The 16,186-nt window shown below is 39.8% G+C and overlaps 2 protein-coding genes across 4 annotated transcripts; one reads left to right on the top strand and one right to left on the bottom strand.

Moving 5' to 3' along the window:
* Positions 1-796: 796 nt before the first annotated feature.
* On the bottom strand, positions 797-3,845 carry LOC105210498 (DNA-directed RNA polymerase II subunit Rpb4). 2 transcript variants are annotated; one of them, XM_011181511.3, is made up of 5 exons: positions 3,633-3,845; positions 2,655-3,513; positions 2,375-2,587; positions 2,067-2,302; positions 1,706-2,004 (listed from the first exon to the last, which is right to left on the bottom strand). In XM_011181511.3, exons 1-5 carry the CDS (start codon positions 3,694-3,696, stop codon positions 1,775-1,777), a joined length of 1,602 nt encoding a protein of 533 aa, XP_011179813.3. In that variant the 5' UTR covers positions 3,697-3,845; the 3' UTR covers positions 1,706-1,774. The 2 variants fall into 2 exon arrangements, with proteins under 2 accessions (XP_011195946.1, XP_011179813.3); XM_011197644.3 differs by lacking the exons at positions 1,706-2,004; positions 2,067-2,302; positions 2,375-2,587; positions 2,655-3,513 and adding exons at positions 797-1,172; positions 1,414-1,594 and having other exon boundaries at positions 3,633-3,832.
* Positions 3,846-3,940: 95 nt separating this feature from the next.
* On the top strand, positions 3,941-5,351 carry LOC105220967 (tRNA-splicing endonuclease subunit Sen34). 2 transcript variants are annotated; one of them, XM_011197566.3, is made up of 5 exons: positions 3,941-4,174; positions 4,233-4,319; positions 4,382-4,642; positions 4,710-4,817; positions 4,891-5,347. In XM_011197566.3, exons 1-5 carry the CDS (start codon positions 4,087-4,089, stop codon positions 5,277-5,279), a joined length of 933 nt encoding a protein of 310 aa, XP_011195868.2. In that variant the 5' UTR covers positions 3,941-4,086; the 3' UTR covers positions 5,280-5,347. The 2 variants fall into 2 exon arrangements, with proteins under 2 accessions (XP_011195868.2, XP_011195876.2); XM_011197574.3 differs by having other exon boundaries at positions 4,139-4,174; positions 4,233-4,326; positions 4,891-5,351.
* Positions 5,352-16,186: the final 10,835 nt, after the last annotated feature.

Below are 16,186 nucleotides of genomic sequence, written 5' to 3'. Positions count from 1 at the left end.
AATCTATAAGAGCGCACCATTCATTTCTCCTTCCTGAAATTTGGTACCAATTGGAAATACCAAGTGAAATCAGGTCGCTCTCCTACTGATCTTTCCAACGGAGTGAAGGTCTTCCTTTTCCTCTACTATCACTAGCGGGTACTCCATCGAACACTTTCAAAACTAAAATGCTATCATCCATTCAAACAACATGACCTGGCCACCATAGCCGCTGTCTTTTTATTCACTGAACTTTATCAATGTCGTCGTATAACTCATACAGCTCATCGTTCCAACGTCTGTGATATTCGCCGTCTCCAATGTTCATACATTTTCAGCAAACCTTTCTCTCGAAAACTCCTAGTGTCGTCTCATCGGATGTCGACATCATCATTCACGCTTCTGTTCCATAAAGCAGGACGGGAATAATGAGCGACTTGTAGAGTGATTTTGATTCGTCGAGAGAGGACTTTACTTTTCAATTGTCTACTCCGTCCAAAGTTGCACCTTTAGGCAAGAGCGATTCTGCTTTGGATTTCGATTATATCGAAGTCTCGATGTTAGGCTCCAAAAAACTTACCGATCCAAACTGTTCTGGATCGCCGAAATAACCGCCCTTGGTCGGATCCGAAAATCCTAGTCAATCCCGGTATCGCAGAACCGGCTGTTGTCGGGATAGGCTTCTCAAAACCGACACTTCTATATATTTAAAAATCTAGACATCAATCATCCTGCAGTGGTAATGAATTTTTTGTTACGAGCCTTTCACTTATAAACTTATTTTATAAAACATATGAATTATACAAAACACTAAATATTATTATAAATAAATTACACTTGTAAGTCTTTTATTTTTGCAAATAGCAGACAATGAGCAAATCGCATGTTCATCGTCGTAAAAGAAATGTAGCAAAAATCAAGTCAATTTTTCATTTTCACAATTTCTCGCCAACGAAAATTACTTTATAATTATAGTATTTATAAGAGAATGTAAAAAATTTGGTGTTGCACCACATCACTAGTACTGTAAACTACGTTTCGTGCCTATGTCGTCAAGTATTTGTCGCAACTCCTCATCTTCGAAACGTCCTTCTAACGATGGTATTAACGCCTTAGCCTCCTCGGGCGCTTCAGGGCACAGATTACCCAGTGCGGCCAATTCGAATTTATGCAATTTTTTCTGCATCAAAAGACTGAAGAGAATAATGTTTTGGGTTTAGAAAGTTTCTTTTTGAGGTCAAAGGTTAGTGTTTGGAGGTTCTATAGAATGGGGGTGAGTTTTGATTTGTTGTTATTGTGGCGTTTTAGTTTTTGAGCTGATGGATATTATTTTGTTGGTGGATATTATATTGGTTATTAGTTGGTTATATTAGATGGATTTATGTGTTATTTTTTTGTATAAATTTCGTCATCAATAGAAACAACTTTACCAACCTGCGTACCGCAGCAATGGTTTCCTTATTTTTGAATTTGCGAAAACTGTCCGTATATGCATAGGTCTTCATAAAAACTTCGGAGAATTCCTGCTCCTCATCGGCGGATTCATTTTGACGTTTACGATGGTCCAACAGCATGTGAACTTCAGAGATCAGTAAAGTCTCGGCGTTCTCAAATTCTGTGAATGATAAAAATTAATTAATTTTAATATATTAAAAAAAAATAAAAATGAAAGAAATACGTATGTGCAACACAAGTGAAACGCAACGGAAACTAACATCTAGTTTAACTACTACTGAAGTTTAAACAAGCTTGTTGTTGTTACATGCTGTTACGACACCTAAAAAATAGACACATATCACAAGGGTCTATTAATGTGCCCATTCTCAATCAGGAAATCATATATTTGACGCGTTTTGTTGACATCGATCTTTATTAAACGCCGCGCATCAGCCAAGCGCAAGTGACCCATTTTCATGTTTTCCGCGATTAATATATTCTTATAATCAATATATGCTTGTGGCGCTATACGCTCGACGCTGCAAAGTTTGCGTTCGCCATCTGTGAGTCTGGTATAACCGGGCATGCCTGGAATTTGAAAAAAAAATTATTTAAAATGAATTTAAAAATTATGACTTTATATAACAAACCAATTATGTCCATGGGTCCAGCTTTGCGTCGCGGATTGCTTACCACATTGGCTGTGGCAAAGGGATTAGGTACGAGCGTTTGCGCGCTGGGTATAAGCTTACGCCAATCGTGCAGTTGTCGATAGTTATCATCTTTTAGGCGATCACGTTGTTGTTGTGCACGACGTTTCTTTAATTTGAAATATAACGAGCCACCTGCCAAAGTGCGCACACCATTCTGACGCAGCTCATATAAACTGTTGGGGTGTAAGAAGTGAGGTTATAATATATATTTAGAAAGTATAATTTAAACAATAATAATTTCCTACCGATAAATTGTCTTCTGTGTGTCTGTAAAATACTTAAGCGATTCAACGAGCATATCAAATTTAATAGGATTGCAGATTTGCATAAATGACAGAAAACGACTGCAATTAGACTCCGAGCCCAGTGCTTCGCCGTATTTGGAAATCCAGCCCAGCGTACGATTTGGCATTATAAGACCATGATCACGCATTATTTTGTATCTCCGTTGACGTTCTCTGCAATTACAATTTTCAATATTTTAAAAATTCAAAGTTCTTCAGCAATTTTTGAAATCTTAAATACCTCAATCGATGATTATAAGCGCGCACCACAGCCAATTGCATTTCTTCATACACATTACGACTGTTTTCATCAAGCATTTCTTCGTAATCATCTGTTGCAGCATTCGTGGCAAAGGTATCCTGCATAATTGTGGTCAATAGGTCTTCCGCTGAATTGTCGTAGGCGGTATCGAAGTCACCACGTGCACAGCGATAACCCGCCATCATTTTAAATTGCATTGTGCCAGGTTCATCACTACGTGGCGGATCCACCGAACGCATTTTCACCACATACGGCATGCGTTCGGGAAAGTAGGCATTTTTCGAGTGTGTCAAACCAAGCAGACGTTCGAAAATGCCGCCAAAATAATAATTATGATAATGCAGACGGCATTCATCAGCACTATGGCGAAAATGTAATGCTTGTGTGACTGCTTCCCAATTGCCATAGCCTTTCTTTTCGAGTGTGTGTAATAGAATACGCTCATCTCTGGCGGTCCAGTTATTTGCGCCCGGGAAAACTTGTATATCATCGCGCACAATGATATACGAGTGTGTATTGAGATGCGTGGCAGTCTCACGTCCCTGTGCAAAGCATTGCATGCATAGCAGCGTATACTCACAATCAGGACACTTTATATATGGTTCGTACAGATCACAATTACAGGTGCTACAACGTTCCACGTTGTGCACACTAGCTACGTTGTAATCCGCATTATATTGTTGTAGGGCTTTGGTGCGTTGCTCGAGCGTTCTGTTGAACTCTTCTGCATTATAGTAAGTTGTGGCATATTTCGTTTCAGTTTGAGGGCGCACTTTTGTTATGCGCTGTTGCTGGTTGGCGCTAATTTTTGACAAACTGTTTGGAACTTCTAATTTGACTACAAAATGAAAATGATAAAAATTGGTTGTGCCCAATTGTAACGCATAACTTTCATAAACACTAAAGTCGCGCGTTTCACTTGTAGATTGCACAGCACAAAACTATACGTTGACTTACCCTTTGGAAATTGCAGATCCGCCGCATCTTCCTCAACCATATCCACGGGATTCATGAAAGACATTTTGATTTTAATTTGTTTATTTAGCTGTTTAAAAGTGAAATTTCAGTTTTACGACAAAATTAATGCAGGAATTCACGTATTAAATAAAATTCTACTACGCCAAGGCGGCTTTTGTAGGTTTTGACGTTTGGAAATTTCAGTGCTGCCATATGTAAGAAGTCAAGCAGCTAATGCGTATGAAACCTTTGTAAATCAATTTTGCAATATTTAAATTAATGAATTTAAATTTGTTTAAAATTGAGAATATTAAAATTTTAATAGCATTATTATCACTTTTTTTAATATAAACCAAATTCCTAGGCTATTTTTACAAATGCAAAAATTTATTTAAAACGACATATAGATGTCGCTGTAGCGAAATTTCTTCTCACTTCATTCGTAAACAAAACAATGGATCCTCCGGACGGCATTGAAGAGGAATCTAATAAAATAAATTTAACATTAATAAATGGCACAGGATATGTATTCAATGTGGACGGTGAGTAAATATAATTAAAGAACCTACTATGCTTAACCTAACAATAACCCTTTTGCAGACTACATGACATTGCGGCAGCAGCACCGCATTGTGGGTGCACTGGTGGGCACATGTAATATGCGTGGATGGTCGGCGAATGATTGCAGTTAATTGTAACATAAAATACACATTCAAATGCACTTTTTAAATAATATTTCCATTCTTCAGCGCTACCGTTGGAGCTGACAACGTATGAGACACGATTTCTAGTAGAAAGTGGCGTTGCTCAATTGGTTTCAAAGCAGGAATCTCTGCTGCGCGTGCCGGCTGCCAATGAGTTGGCGAAGTACCATGAGTTGTTGGAAGCAAGCTTTACAGCACAAGCTGATACACTTAAGAGCGCAAAATTACATGAAACTGAATGTAATATGAGCAAGATACTTGAGGGAAAACGAAAGAAGCTTTTAAAGGCAGGTGTACCAAAAGCGGGTATAAGCAAATGAAAATATTAATTAAAATATATAAATTAAATAAAAGTAGCTTAATTTCTCAACAGATATTGTGCTAGAAGCCTCACAAATTTTACAAGAAACTGCTGATAATTTCGTCTTTGAACGCAATAATGCGCCATTGGAAATCGCTTGCGCGCACACGCAAACACACGGTAAATAATTTAATTGCCTTTTAAAGTAATTTAAATTAAATAATTTAAAATATTTAACAAATCATTTTTGCAGCTTTCAAAATTGTCGACGCCCCCGCCATTGAAAATGCTCTCAAATATAAAGTGTTTTGTGATTTTTGGACGCGTGGTTACTTTGTCACTGCTGGCGATGCATTTGGCGCAGATTTTCTGCTTTACCCTGGCGATCCGCTGCAATATCATGCTTCACATATTGTGATACTACTTGATACACCGATCATACAACCTTTAGACATGATAGCCAAAGTGCGTTTATCTGTTATTGTCAATAAGATTTGCATTTTCGCTTACTTTGGTGAAGAAGTAGAGGGAGTGGATGGTAATGAAGAGCGTGAAGTACACTATCAAACTGTGCAGTGGGAAGGTAATAGAGAGAAATTTGGTGCTGCCGCAAGTGCTGGACTCAGATCTCAGGAAAGCTGAGAGAAATGTTTGAAAATGTTATTTTAATAGAAACAAAACTGCCTTGAAATACTTTAAAGTATAATATCTGACTATTTGAAACATTAAAAGTAAATAAATTGTTTAAATTTATTTTTGGGAAATTTTTCTTTACGAGAATGGTGAAGAATTTGATACAAAATCTTCCAGATTATTGGTAGCCTTCCGGGTCCGGTTGTTGTTGTGAGCGAATAAAACAAGGGATTTGAGTGAATGACTCTTGTACAACAATTCAATAACGGATATTTGGACATACAATAGTAGTTGCTTGATTTCTCTGGAGACCCTTGCTTATAAAGGAGTCCAATTTTGGGGTTGTTCTTGAAGCGGACCCAATAATTTTGTTGATCTTAGTCGGAATTATCATTTATCTAGACTTCGTTGTTAATAACTGAGACTCGTTTTGGGTAGGTCCTCAGTTTCTTTGCATTTATTGGAGCCCAGAGTTATCTCTAAGCAAAATTCTCCACTTTAATCTCCATTGTCTACATAAAATCGTAAAGACAACGCATTAGCATAATCCGGCGGTGCTCGGCTGCTTATTTTAAGAGTTCTTTTTTTTTTTTGAAAATGTTTACCAACCGTCCACCGCCTCAATCAACGATCGCCCGGCTATTTAGCACATGCCACAGACTGGACAGCCGTAACCTGCAGCGGACAATAGGGCGTGTGGCACGCATGCATATTTTTGTACACACTTGGATATAGAGAGGCGCGGTACATGCAAGCGGCGAATTTTTGGTGGCTGCGTGACAGCGCACAGACTGCCAAACGTTTCGGCGCGTCGACCAAACTGGCAAGTGATATGGAAATTCCAGTGAAAATTGACAAATGTTGTACGCTTTAACAAGTTGCACGTACGCGACACGCTGACGCTTAATTGCAACATTACAGCGACAACAGACAGGACATGCAAATGCTGATAAGAAGCAACAAAAACAAAAAACCGACTAACAACCAACAACAACAACGCAGTTGATCAGCAAAAGATCGACAAGCGTGCGCGTCGCGTTCCACGTCCAGCGGCGCGTTGTACAAGCGACGTGTCCGGCAGAAATGCTGTCATGTCGGAATTTGTTGTCAACCAAACTCGTTGTCTCGTAAAAGTTGTTGCTACAAGAGGAAGAGAGGAAAAACAGGCATGAGGCACGCATAAAGCAATCGAGCGTTGAAAGGCGCATGAATGGAACAATTCAAATGCATTAACGTGGAACAAAGTGATTTTCGTCGAAAAGAAAAGAATTTTGGCCATAAAATAGTATGATGGTGGTTATAGGCAAACACTTAAGCTGCGATAAATGGTGGCTTTTTTGATACATTTCAGTAGCTGAAATGCATCAGCTGGCCATTAAACGAAACAGTAGGCAAATTATCGCCATTAAAAGCTTTGTGCGATTGAGCAGCGCTTGACTACTGTTGGTCAGCACTTTCGAGTATGAGCACGCTTAATGTCCTGCTCCTCACAAAGGAGGTCTATAAAACAGTGTATGCTTTAGGGAATCGTACAAATATTGGAAGTTCTCTTTATACTGGAATAGAAATGATCTTCGGTGGTCCAGAGACCGGAAAGTATAGTATTCGTGCTAACCAATGATTTAAAGAGGAATGATGATATAGTTGTTGTTGTTGTAACGGTATAAAACATTCCCCAAATAATTTTAAGGCATGCTGTCGATTAGACGGTCCTTGGCCGGATAAAAATCTGGATTCGTTCCGGTTACGTGGAACCGACTGTCGAAGGAAAGGAAGATCTTCTCCGATCGAGTCGCGGTACATCATTGGTAAGTCAACAACCTGCTATAACCCTCTAAATTTGGTCAGCCGTCTGTTAATCAGTTTTCAAGCCTCAGCTTTTGTGAAAGTAGACGTATCCGGAGACACTGATGGCGACCAAGTAATGGAAACTGCGGCTTTGACATGTTCCTTATTTGGATGTTCTTGTTGTAAAGGCAGAAAACATATTTGGAATATCGCCAAGTTGAAAGTTCTTAGAGGAGTATAAGCCCAGTCCCGTTCTGGTTACCTCGACCCGACTGTCGTGGTATTTGGTAGGAATACAACTTTTGTAATCTTCACTTATCTTTGTAGTACAAAGAGTCTTATCTTTCGCAAGGTTTCCTGTATTTTGCAATTAAAAGTTGGGGAATCTGTCTCTTTTAAAAAGTAGAGGTCTATGCAGAATTCATGAAAGAAAACACTTATTTTGAACTCGGATGTCGCTTGCATCTTAGACGTAAGATGCTCCCTTTGTATCCATGGACACAGATTAACGACACTTAAAGTTCTCATGTTGTTGTTGTTGTAGCAATTGTCCAGCCCAGCAGAAACGGAAAGTACAAGTCTAGTTGGCGTCGAGGTCATTTAACGGGAGATCCAGGAAACATGCTGTTTCGATGGGGTCAGACCAAAGGGAAAGGGGTGTTAGATGAGTTGAGTTTGTTGCGCATGCAAAGAGGTGATTTGTGTCATGTAGGGCAGATATTCTGTATGTCGGGTTTCAGTCTGGATAAGGAGTCTAACCTGCAACAATATCCAGAACGAAGTTGTGCAAGGTTCTCTCTGGTTTCATGTGGCAACTCGAGCTCTTCGTCTGCTAAGGGTGGTGGTTTGCTTCCAAGGACGCCATTCAATGGCAGGGAGGCAAGGAAGGTGTTATTAGTTCCACTGTGAATGGCGTTTCTCATAGTTCCATATGCTTCTTCCTTTCTTATTTCAAAATGAGGGACACTTTAAGTGGAAACCTATCAAGAAAAGCATCGTGCTTCTTTGGTTCAGACAGCACGGAAACCAAGCCTAAGATATTAACCTCCCTCTCTCCCACCAGCTAATACTGCGGAACCCCTTTTAAAAAGAGATTCTAATCAATGCAATACCCATTAGTTTAACGCTTAACAGCCCACAGTCCGATTATGGAACGCAACTACTGTGCCACGCGCATCTATGTATCTACTAAGCAACTTTCATTCTTTCTATCTAAAGCCATCATTAATTGTCGAAGACGAATGTGATCACGAATGGTTGGTTGATTGCAGTGCGCCTTAAACACAGCGCTTGCACAAACATGTGCATACGCAATAAAAAACTTCAGGAAGCTGGAAGCAGTCGATGAGGAATGCCGAAATACCGCCATCTTTATGGCACGTCGCCGTCGGCAGCAGCCCAGCAATAGAAAATTAACGACCAAAAGCGATTGTCAATTGGCGAACAAGTGTTTGCGTGTTGCATGTGGCATGCCGCATGCGGTCGGCGGTCGGCGGTGGCAAGAGTTGCATTCGCTGCAACACTTACACGCGCTTCGTGTTGTACATGGTAACATGCAACAGGGCAACATGTTGTGGCTGCGACCACTTGAACACTTGTCAGCGGCAGACCGAAGACCGATCGCTGCTGATATTTTATTAATCACTAGATTTGTTGTATTTGTTGCTGCTGGAGTTCGCGTAAAGATGCCTAAACTCTAATTTTAACTGCTATTAGTACATCACAAGCTTAACACTGGCAGCCAATGCGTTGCGTTGCGCTGGTCCACAGCTTAGCCACGGACGCCCATTGCTACTAGATGACAATTCAAGCTAAAGCTTTTGCGCCTACAGCGATTTTGTTGCTACTACATTCAGCGTCGCCGCTTTAATTATCCTGTTTTATGGCTGTTTAATTTACTGCCCGCCGACAGTTGTGCAAAATTTATGAGCTTGTTTACGGTCTGCGCAACATTTGTGTGCTCGACTTAGGCGCGCCGAAAGCGCTCAACTTTATCCTCGTCGACTGGCTCTTTCTTTGTTGACTCTGTTGTCTCTTTGTAATCTACTACTCTTGTCGCTTTCAAATTGAATGGATTTCAAATCAATTGACACGCCCACACATTTGTCATGCCCCCATGCTGCTGCTGCTGCTGGTGTGATATGTCCATATAAGTTTGTCATACGGAGATTTATTAATTGTTGCAACATTTTTCAATTACTCTCCGCTGGCTGTCGCTAAGGTGACAGTTAATTTGTGGAAAGTGATTTTTTTGACGCGATGATATATGTATCTATTCCATTGGGTGTAATGGTGGTGGTTTGGCTGGGCCTAAGCCACAGGATTGCATTGGATCTTCAGTAATACGTGAGATTAGGCAGTTATTCATTCGAGTTGTCGACAGTTCCTTCTTCTATCATGTCTTTGGGACTCCCATGCTGTTTCTACATTCGAATTCGGAAGATCTTTTTGTTGATTGATCGTTGTGTTCCAGGAGTCTGAGTCATTAATGCATTCAACATGTTAAAGGCAGTTATTCCACGCTATGGACTGTCTATGTCTCTGAAGAACTCGGCAATTTATCATTTGATGAAGGTGTCAGGGTGTTCAGGGGGTGCTTAAGATCAGTTAAGGAATGAATTAGTCCTAGCATAGTCAGAAAAGGTCGAATTAAATCGCTTATGTTTCCTGTCATCCGAAAGTCTGTTGTTACTGGAAGTATATTAGTCCGTTACCACGAGTGTCGGGTCTATGCCTGCCTGAACTGGCAAGCTTAAACCAATTGTCAGCGAAGTCATCTAACTGGAGGCCCAGGAAACGAGCTGTTTCGACAGAAACGGACCAAAGGGAAAGGGATGTTAGATAAGGGGAGTTTAGTGGGCATGCAAAGAGATGATTAATGTCATTCTGGGACTCTTTACATATATTGGGTATGTCGGGGTTCAATCTGAATAGGTAGGAGTTTAATCTGCTATAACATCCCGAACGAATTGCACCAGGGTCACATTGGTTTCGCGAGGCAACTCGATCTCTGTTTCCGCACTAGGTAGTAATTTATCTCCAAGTACGCCATTCATGCGGAGGGAGTCTATGAAGGTCGCTAAATGGCTCCTCTGTGAATGGCTTTCCTGTCGAAAGTCTGTCACATCCGATGTCCGGTCGGTATAGTCCTGTAAACCGCCGACGTATTTCAGTAAGATACTCTCGATATCTCTAGCAGACGGCTCGGCTTCTAGCAAGTAACTGCAGGGATGGTTCCAACAAAAAACATCCCCACAAAAACAGTTTGGAGAGATTTTCGGGCCTCATTATGCAGAAGCTTGACCAGAGACATCAAGAGGTAACTTAAGGTTATCCGGCGAGTGGTATTTTGATGAGTCTGAAGCTTCCTCAGCCGCACCGGGGCAACCTTATAAGGCTTCATAGTTTATGGATAATATTGTCTACCGTTAAAACAACAACAAATCATCAATCAGACTTTCACACCATCAATCTGTCGGTAAACGTTTCCTCATCAGATAAAATGCTTAAGAAATCTTGACTGTATCAATCGCTATGCTGTCAATTAAATTTATTTGCTCGCACGAATCTCTCCCATAAGCGTTCCGTTGCAATTATTACAAGTTTTACTTAATTAAAATTAGTGAACCTTTCCTTTTACATGCGCTTGAGCGGCATTTTACTTTACTGTACGCTTTGGCGCCAATCTGCAATACTCGAAACTGGATACTGTGGCGCCGCACAGCATTTGCCGCACATTACACCACCCCTCCCGCTGGTGCCGACTCCAAACGACATTCACCCAAAATTGCACACTTCGGCGCGGCGCCCAGCCATAAAAGCCTTCGCGTCGGCCTACCACAGACATGTCCTAATTTTTGGGTTAACAAATCGCGCTAAAACATAAAAGTGAAATACGCTTTTCGTGCCGCTTTTGTGCAAAGGAATCTCGGGAATTTTAACCAATCCAACACGCTCTGTGCCACGCCGAACGCCTTTATGTGGTAAAATCGCATACAAATTCCTTGGCGTGCTGTTAACGAGCGCTTTCACAGCGCACATTAATGACATGAAGCGGGAAAACAACTCAGCCAGCTATGACTAATGATGGCAGCACACACACACACAGGTGTCTCCCTCACTGTCCGTGTAAACAACAACAAATGATTTGCGAAAATAAGTAATTTTATTTAGTTGCGCGCAACTGACAGTTAATTAAAATTGGCATGGAGTAGCTTAATAATAATATTAGTGAAGCGCGCGCAAGCGCAAACCCTGCAGCTTGACCAAATATGTATGAGCGCGGTGCAGAAAATTTTTATTTTTTTGTGACTTTTGTATTTGTTGTTATTGCTAATTTCATATTTTATTTCATATGCGCATGCCACAGACATTTGACTACCAAATAAATGGTCCAAAACACTTTGGGGCAAATGGAAGCAGCAAACGAATGGCAAACAGCAAATAGCAGTGCAGCGTTGCAACGCGCCGCATCGCTACAATAAGCGCACCAGTGACAGACGCGCGCTCGCTGCATTCATAAGCGCACTCATCTGTTTGGTCACTAAATCGCCAAACATACATACATACATCTAACTAACTAACTAGCCAAGCGCGCGTATTGCCTGCCGCGACTCTGGCTAGACGCGCTTGCGGCGCGCACAGCTCACCGTCCAACTACTTTACTCACAGTCACATATAAACAACTTTAGTTGAGGCTGTAAAAGCGCAATGTCCATAGCTCAAATGTATTTGGAGCTAGTCAATTTCAGCGACGCCCAAGTTGTGGCCATTACTAATAGGCGGCTGTCACAAAAGTCCAAAATGAATGAACAGAAACGCGCTGCGCTCTAGTCGCATAGTGGCGCATAAACGCGCGGTCATTTGGAGTACGCGCGCGCTTAGCGTTGTCTGGCTATAGACGACGCCATCGTCAGTTAAAGTATGTACATATGTAGATATTATGGACATTCATCTACTCGTCTGTCAGTGGCAGTTGCAGCAAATAGTCAATAGCAATGCTACAACTGCAGCGCGCGCGCGTTCAACATTTCGTCTCGTCACGCTGCCGCCGTGCCGCGCGTCGCCGCATCGCTTAACATTACTACTATATGACTGACTGCGCTGACTGTTTTTCCTGGCTGCGCTTTACTATGACTTATACATGTGTCCGCGTTCGGGGTCTAATTTCAGTCATTACCATAAACGGCAAGTTGACCACTTTGGCTATGCCTTATCGGTTGCAATAATAAAATAGGAACTTAAATGAAAAAAATATAACAAAATGGAAAGAAAGAAGGCAATTTCAGTAGCTTTTGCGCGCAAGCTGCTTATTAGAAGCTGGAATTCTTATTTAACAACAGACTGTTCATTATGAACGTAGCGAGCTTCTTTCATCGCGTTGAACTGGCAGCATGAGCAAATGGCAATCAGTCGAGTTTAACAGCAAAGCGCTTAGCAAAGTTATTGTCAGTACCGGTAGTAATAGTCATTGGCGGGTTTTTGACTGCACTCTTCAAGCCTTAAATTTGGCTTTAGTCTCAATTCTGACATTGCCATTATTATGTATTAACGTTGTGTTAACAATAAATATGCTAGTAGCACTCAGGTTGCGGTTGGCAGTCCAGTACTTGGTGCATAAAGTTTAATTGCCGTTTAATATAAATGAATATAGACAAACATGTGCTTGTGAGGCATGGTCAAAAGCCAATTGAATTTTCATTAAGACTCTTCACTAGCCGGCGAGCGCTTCCACTAGTTTGGGTTATTGAAATTTGTTTATGGTTATTAAACTTGAAAGCACAAAGGACAGTCGAAGCTGTCTAAGTGAGATTCTTTGCAGTCGCGGAGATCTACCATTTGAGTTAACCTAACCTAATACAACCTAACCTAACCTAATCTAACTTAAAATAATCTAACCTAACCTAGCTTAACCTAACCCAACCTAATCTAATCTAAACTAACCTAGCTTAACCTAACCTAACCTAGCTTAACCTAACCTAACCTAACCTAACATAACCTAATCTAACATAATCCAGCCTAAGCTAACTTACCCTAACATAACCTAACCTAACTTAACCTAACATAACATAACCTAACCTAACATAACCTAACCTAAGCTAACTTAACCTAACATAACCTAACCTACCATAACCTAATCTAACTTAACCTAACATAACTTTACCTAACATAACCTAACCTAACCTAACCTAACATATCCTAACCCAACCTAACCTAACCTAACCTAACTTAACCTAACATAACTTAACCTAACATAACCTAACCTAACCTAACCTAACATATCCTAACCCAACCTAACCTAACTTAACCTAACATAACTTAACCTAACATAACCTAACCTAACCTAACCTAACATATCCTAACCTAACATAACCTAACCTAACCTAACTTAACCTAACATAACTTAACCTAACATAACCTAACCGAACCTAACATATCCTAACCCAACCTAACCTAGCCTAATCCAACATATCCTATCTTAATCTAAGTTAGGTTAACCTAACCTTAAAACTAACTTTAGAACAAAATGTTAGATAAAAAATGTTTGGCTAGTATTTCTAAATTATAATTTAGACATAGCTTAAAGTACGGATTATTATTATTTTTTAAATCCTCATAATATTTTTTAATTCTCTTTTGAACCCAGAATAGCTTTTAGAGTAATTTTCTCAGATAAAGTTATAAGATTATTCAAAGTGGATCTTTCAGCATATATCTTCACTGCGAATACCTAAAAGCATATTCACAATCATCAACAACACCATAATGACATTCAATAACACAACATCATTACGATTATAAGTGATCATTAGTCTACAACCACAAGTCATTGCGGCAAACCAACTAACAATTGCGGCGATTTTTACGCTCCTCACAGCAAATTGAGCTTTAAATTTAGTCGCGCACTGCCAAATGATGAAGTGCTTAACCCATGCACGGCAGCTAACAACGGCCACTGGCCGCAGGAAGGCTTATATGCACAGCCACTACACTCACGTAAGCGCTTAAAAGTTTGGCGAAACTAACGAGTGAGTAAGAATGTGAGCGCACACAAACACACATTTTTTGTTGGATTTAGATGATTTAGCTAAATCACTGTGCAAAATTCAATTTGGCCAGCGGCCAAGCGGAACGACTGCGGCTGAGTGTTGTTGCCACCGACACTGGCGCGCTGCGTTCTGTACGCGATTGCTGGCAGTTGTGTTGTTGCTTTTGTAGCAAACAACAACAAGCGCAGTATTGTTGTATTGCTGTTGAACGCCAGTCCGTCAGCCAGTTGGTCAATAAGCAAATTGTCAGTCGGTGAAGCATACAGCCGCTTGGCAGCTCGATGACCATATGCATACATATTTGCCAAGCCAACAGCTTATTTTGGTTAGAAGCTATTTCAGTAAGCGATCAAGCGTTCACTTTGTTGTTAACAACATATATATCAACTTGGTCAGCAAGCAACAAATGCTGATTAAGCAATTGTAATTCGTACTTGTTCTATAAGTAAATACGTAGCATCCACCCAGCTGGCTAGCAGACAATGCTGCATGCTTAGTTGGAGAACTGCAACTGTTTTGAAACAAGAATTCTTATGCGCGCACGTTATCACTACTGCAATTGGTTGCATTGTTGTTGCAGGCTTTATATATCTGGTTGTACCCCTTCTTGCAGTTGCTACTGTCCACTATTATTTCACTATTGTTGTTGGCATTGCCAATTGTGCACTTTTGATGTCCACTTTTCATTTGGCAGTTGCTGCTGTCGGTAGGCGGGCTGTCTGCTCATTGTTGCTGTTGCTTACCGCTTCATACCATGCCATATCTAATAATAAATTGCAGTCGCTGCAGCCACCGTAGCACACTCGAAAACTTTGAATAATCATTCTCAATTTTCTACAACTCATCGTTTGTTAAAAATGTAATTATTTTACTTAAAATGGTTGTACTGGCATGGCCTTTCGGAACGTTTGTACGATTTGATGAGCATTGCCATGACAGCCCCCATTGGCTTTGGTGAAATATAATTTATTGCAGAAATATTTCAATGTTGTGGAATGTTTGCGGAATTGCTAACGTTTATGGAAATCAATGGATAATTTGTGCAAAGAATGTCTTTGTAAATTGAAAGCTGAAAGCGCTGATTGATAGGAGTGCATATATGCATGTGATTGTTCCTAGTGGCAATAATTGCTGGATTGGAAGAGGCTTAGGAGTAGTGTAGTTTAATAAAGACATTGCAATAGCAGCTGGTGACTCGGGAGTAGTTGATAAAAAGCATTAATAAATTAGAAAAAATATATATATTTGTTATAACTAACCTTAATTTCATTCAGCTGAACTGGCGGAGCTCCTGCTGTTCGATGACAATGTAATATAGGCATTTTCCATATTTTTGTATTTTATATTAATAACTTTCCAAATAAAGTTGCATGTACTGGCACGTCCCTTGGCTCTGTGAGAATACTTTTGCAAAATAAACACTTTAAAAACTCTGGCCGGTAAATGTTTTTGCTTATAAACAGTAGTGAACTAAAGTGATTATTAAATATTATTTTAATTATATAAATTTTAAGTTATCAATATATAAATTCACATTTTTCTTAATTAATACCAGCAGTTCACTTTTACACTAGCGCGTACGAATATTGAAAAGCAAAAACGATAATGGCGGCGGATCTTTTCTGAAACGCAGGGTTGTACTAAAGTTGAATAAAAAACTTTAAATTTTTTAGAAGTTAATACAAATTTATTTTAGTAAAATTTTGAAATGTACATATATGCTATAATAATGTGGCAGACTTCAAATTTAATTTTAATTAAATAGTCATTGTTCCATTTTACAAAAAAAAGTAGTAAATATTTTCGTAAAATTTAGCAAACAATTGAAAGAAAATGCAATGCAAAACTATTTTTTTTGCTTTTTTTTTATAAAATACAATTTTTAAAATAATTTTTTTTATAAATAAAATTTTTTCCAAAAATTATTATTATCAATTATCTAAACCATCATTCTGTAAACACTGCTCCATCTAACGTTCAACTTCCGCCGCCATTTGATGAGGCAGTGCTGCCAGTTTCCGTTATGTGTGTGTGTGTACACATTTCCAACTCAACAGCTGTCAGTGCAAAAATCAAATT

This window comes from Zeugodacus cucurbitae, chromosome 4 (genome assembly GCF_028554725.1).
Source record: "Zeugodacus cucurbitae isolate PBARC_wt_2022May chromosome 4, idZeuCucr1.2, whole genome shotgun sequence".
Classification (NCBI taxonomy): Eukaryota; Metazoa; Arthropoda; class Insecta; order Diptera; family Tephritidae; genus Zeugodacus; species Zeugodacus cucurbitae.
This window is presented reverse-complemented; position numbering and strand designations above follow the sequence as displayed.

What these genes read in the sequence shown, in the direction of transcription:
- LOC105210498 (XM_011181511.3), bottom strand. Translation starts at nt 3,696, where the DNA reads ATGTCTTTCATGAATCCCGTGGATATGGTTGAGGAAGATGCGGCGGAT. An exon ending in GGATCTGCAATTTCCAAAGG is followed by an intron (nt 3,514 to 3,632) that starts GTAAGTCAACGT and finishes TTCATTTTGTAG; the next exon opens with TCAAATTAGAAGTTCCAAAC. An exon ending in GCTTATAATCATCGATTGAG is followed by an intron (nt 2,588 to 2,654) that starts GTATTTAAGATT and finishes TTGTAATTGCAG; the next exon opens with AGAACGTCAACGGAGATACA.
- LOC105220967 (XM_011197566.3), top strand. Translation starts at nt 4,087, where the DNA reads ATGGATCCTCCGGACGGCATTGAAGAGGAATCTAATAAAATAAATTTA. An exon ending in ATGGTCGGCGAATGATTGCA is followed by an intron (nt 4,320 to 4,381) that starts GTTAATTGTAAC and finishes TCCATTCTTCAG; the next exon opens with CGCTACCGTTGGAGCTGACA. An exon ending in GGCAGGTGTACCAAAAGCGG is followed by an intron (nt 4,643 to 4,709) that starts GTATAAGCAAAT and finishes ATTTCTCAACAG; the next exon opens with ATATTGTGCTAGAAGCCTCA.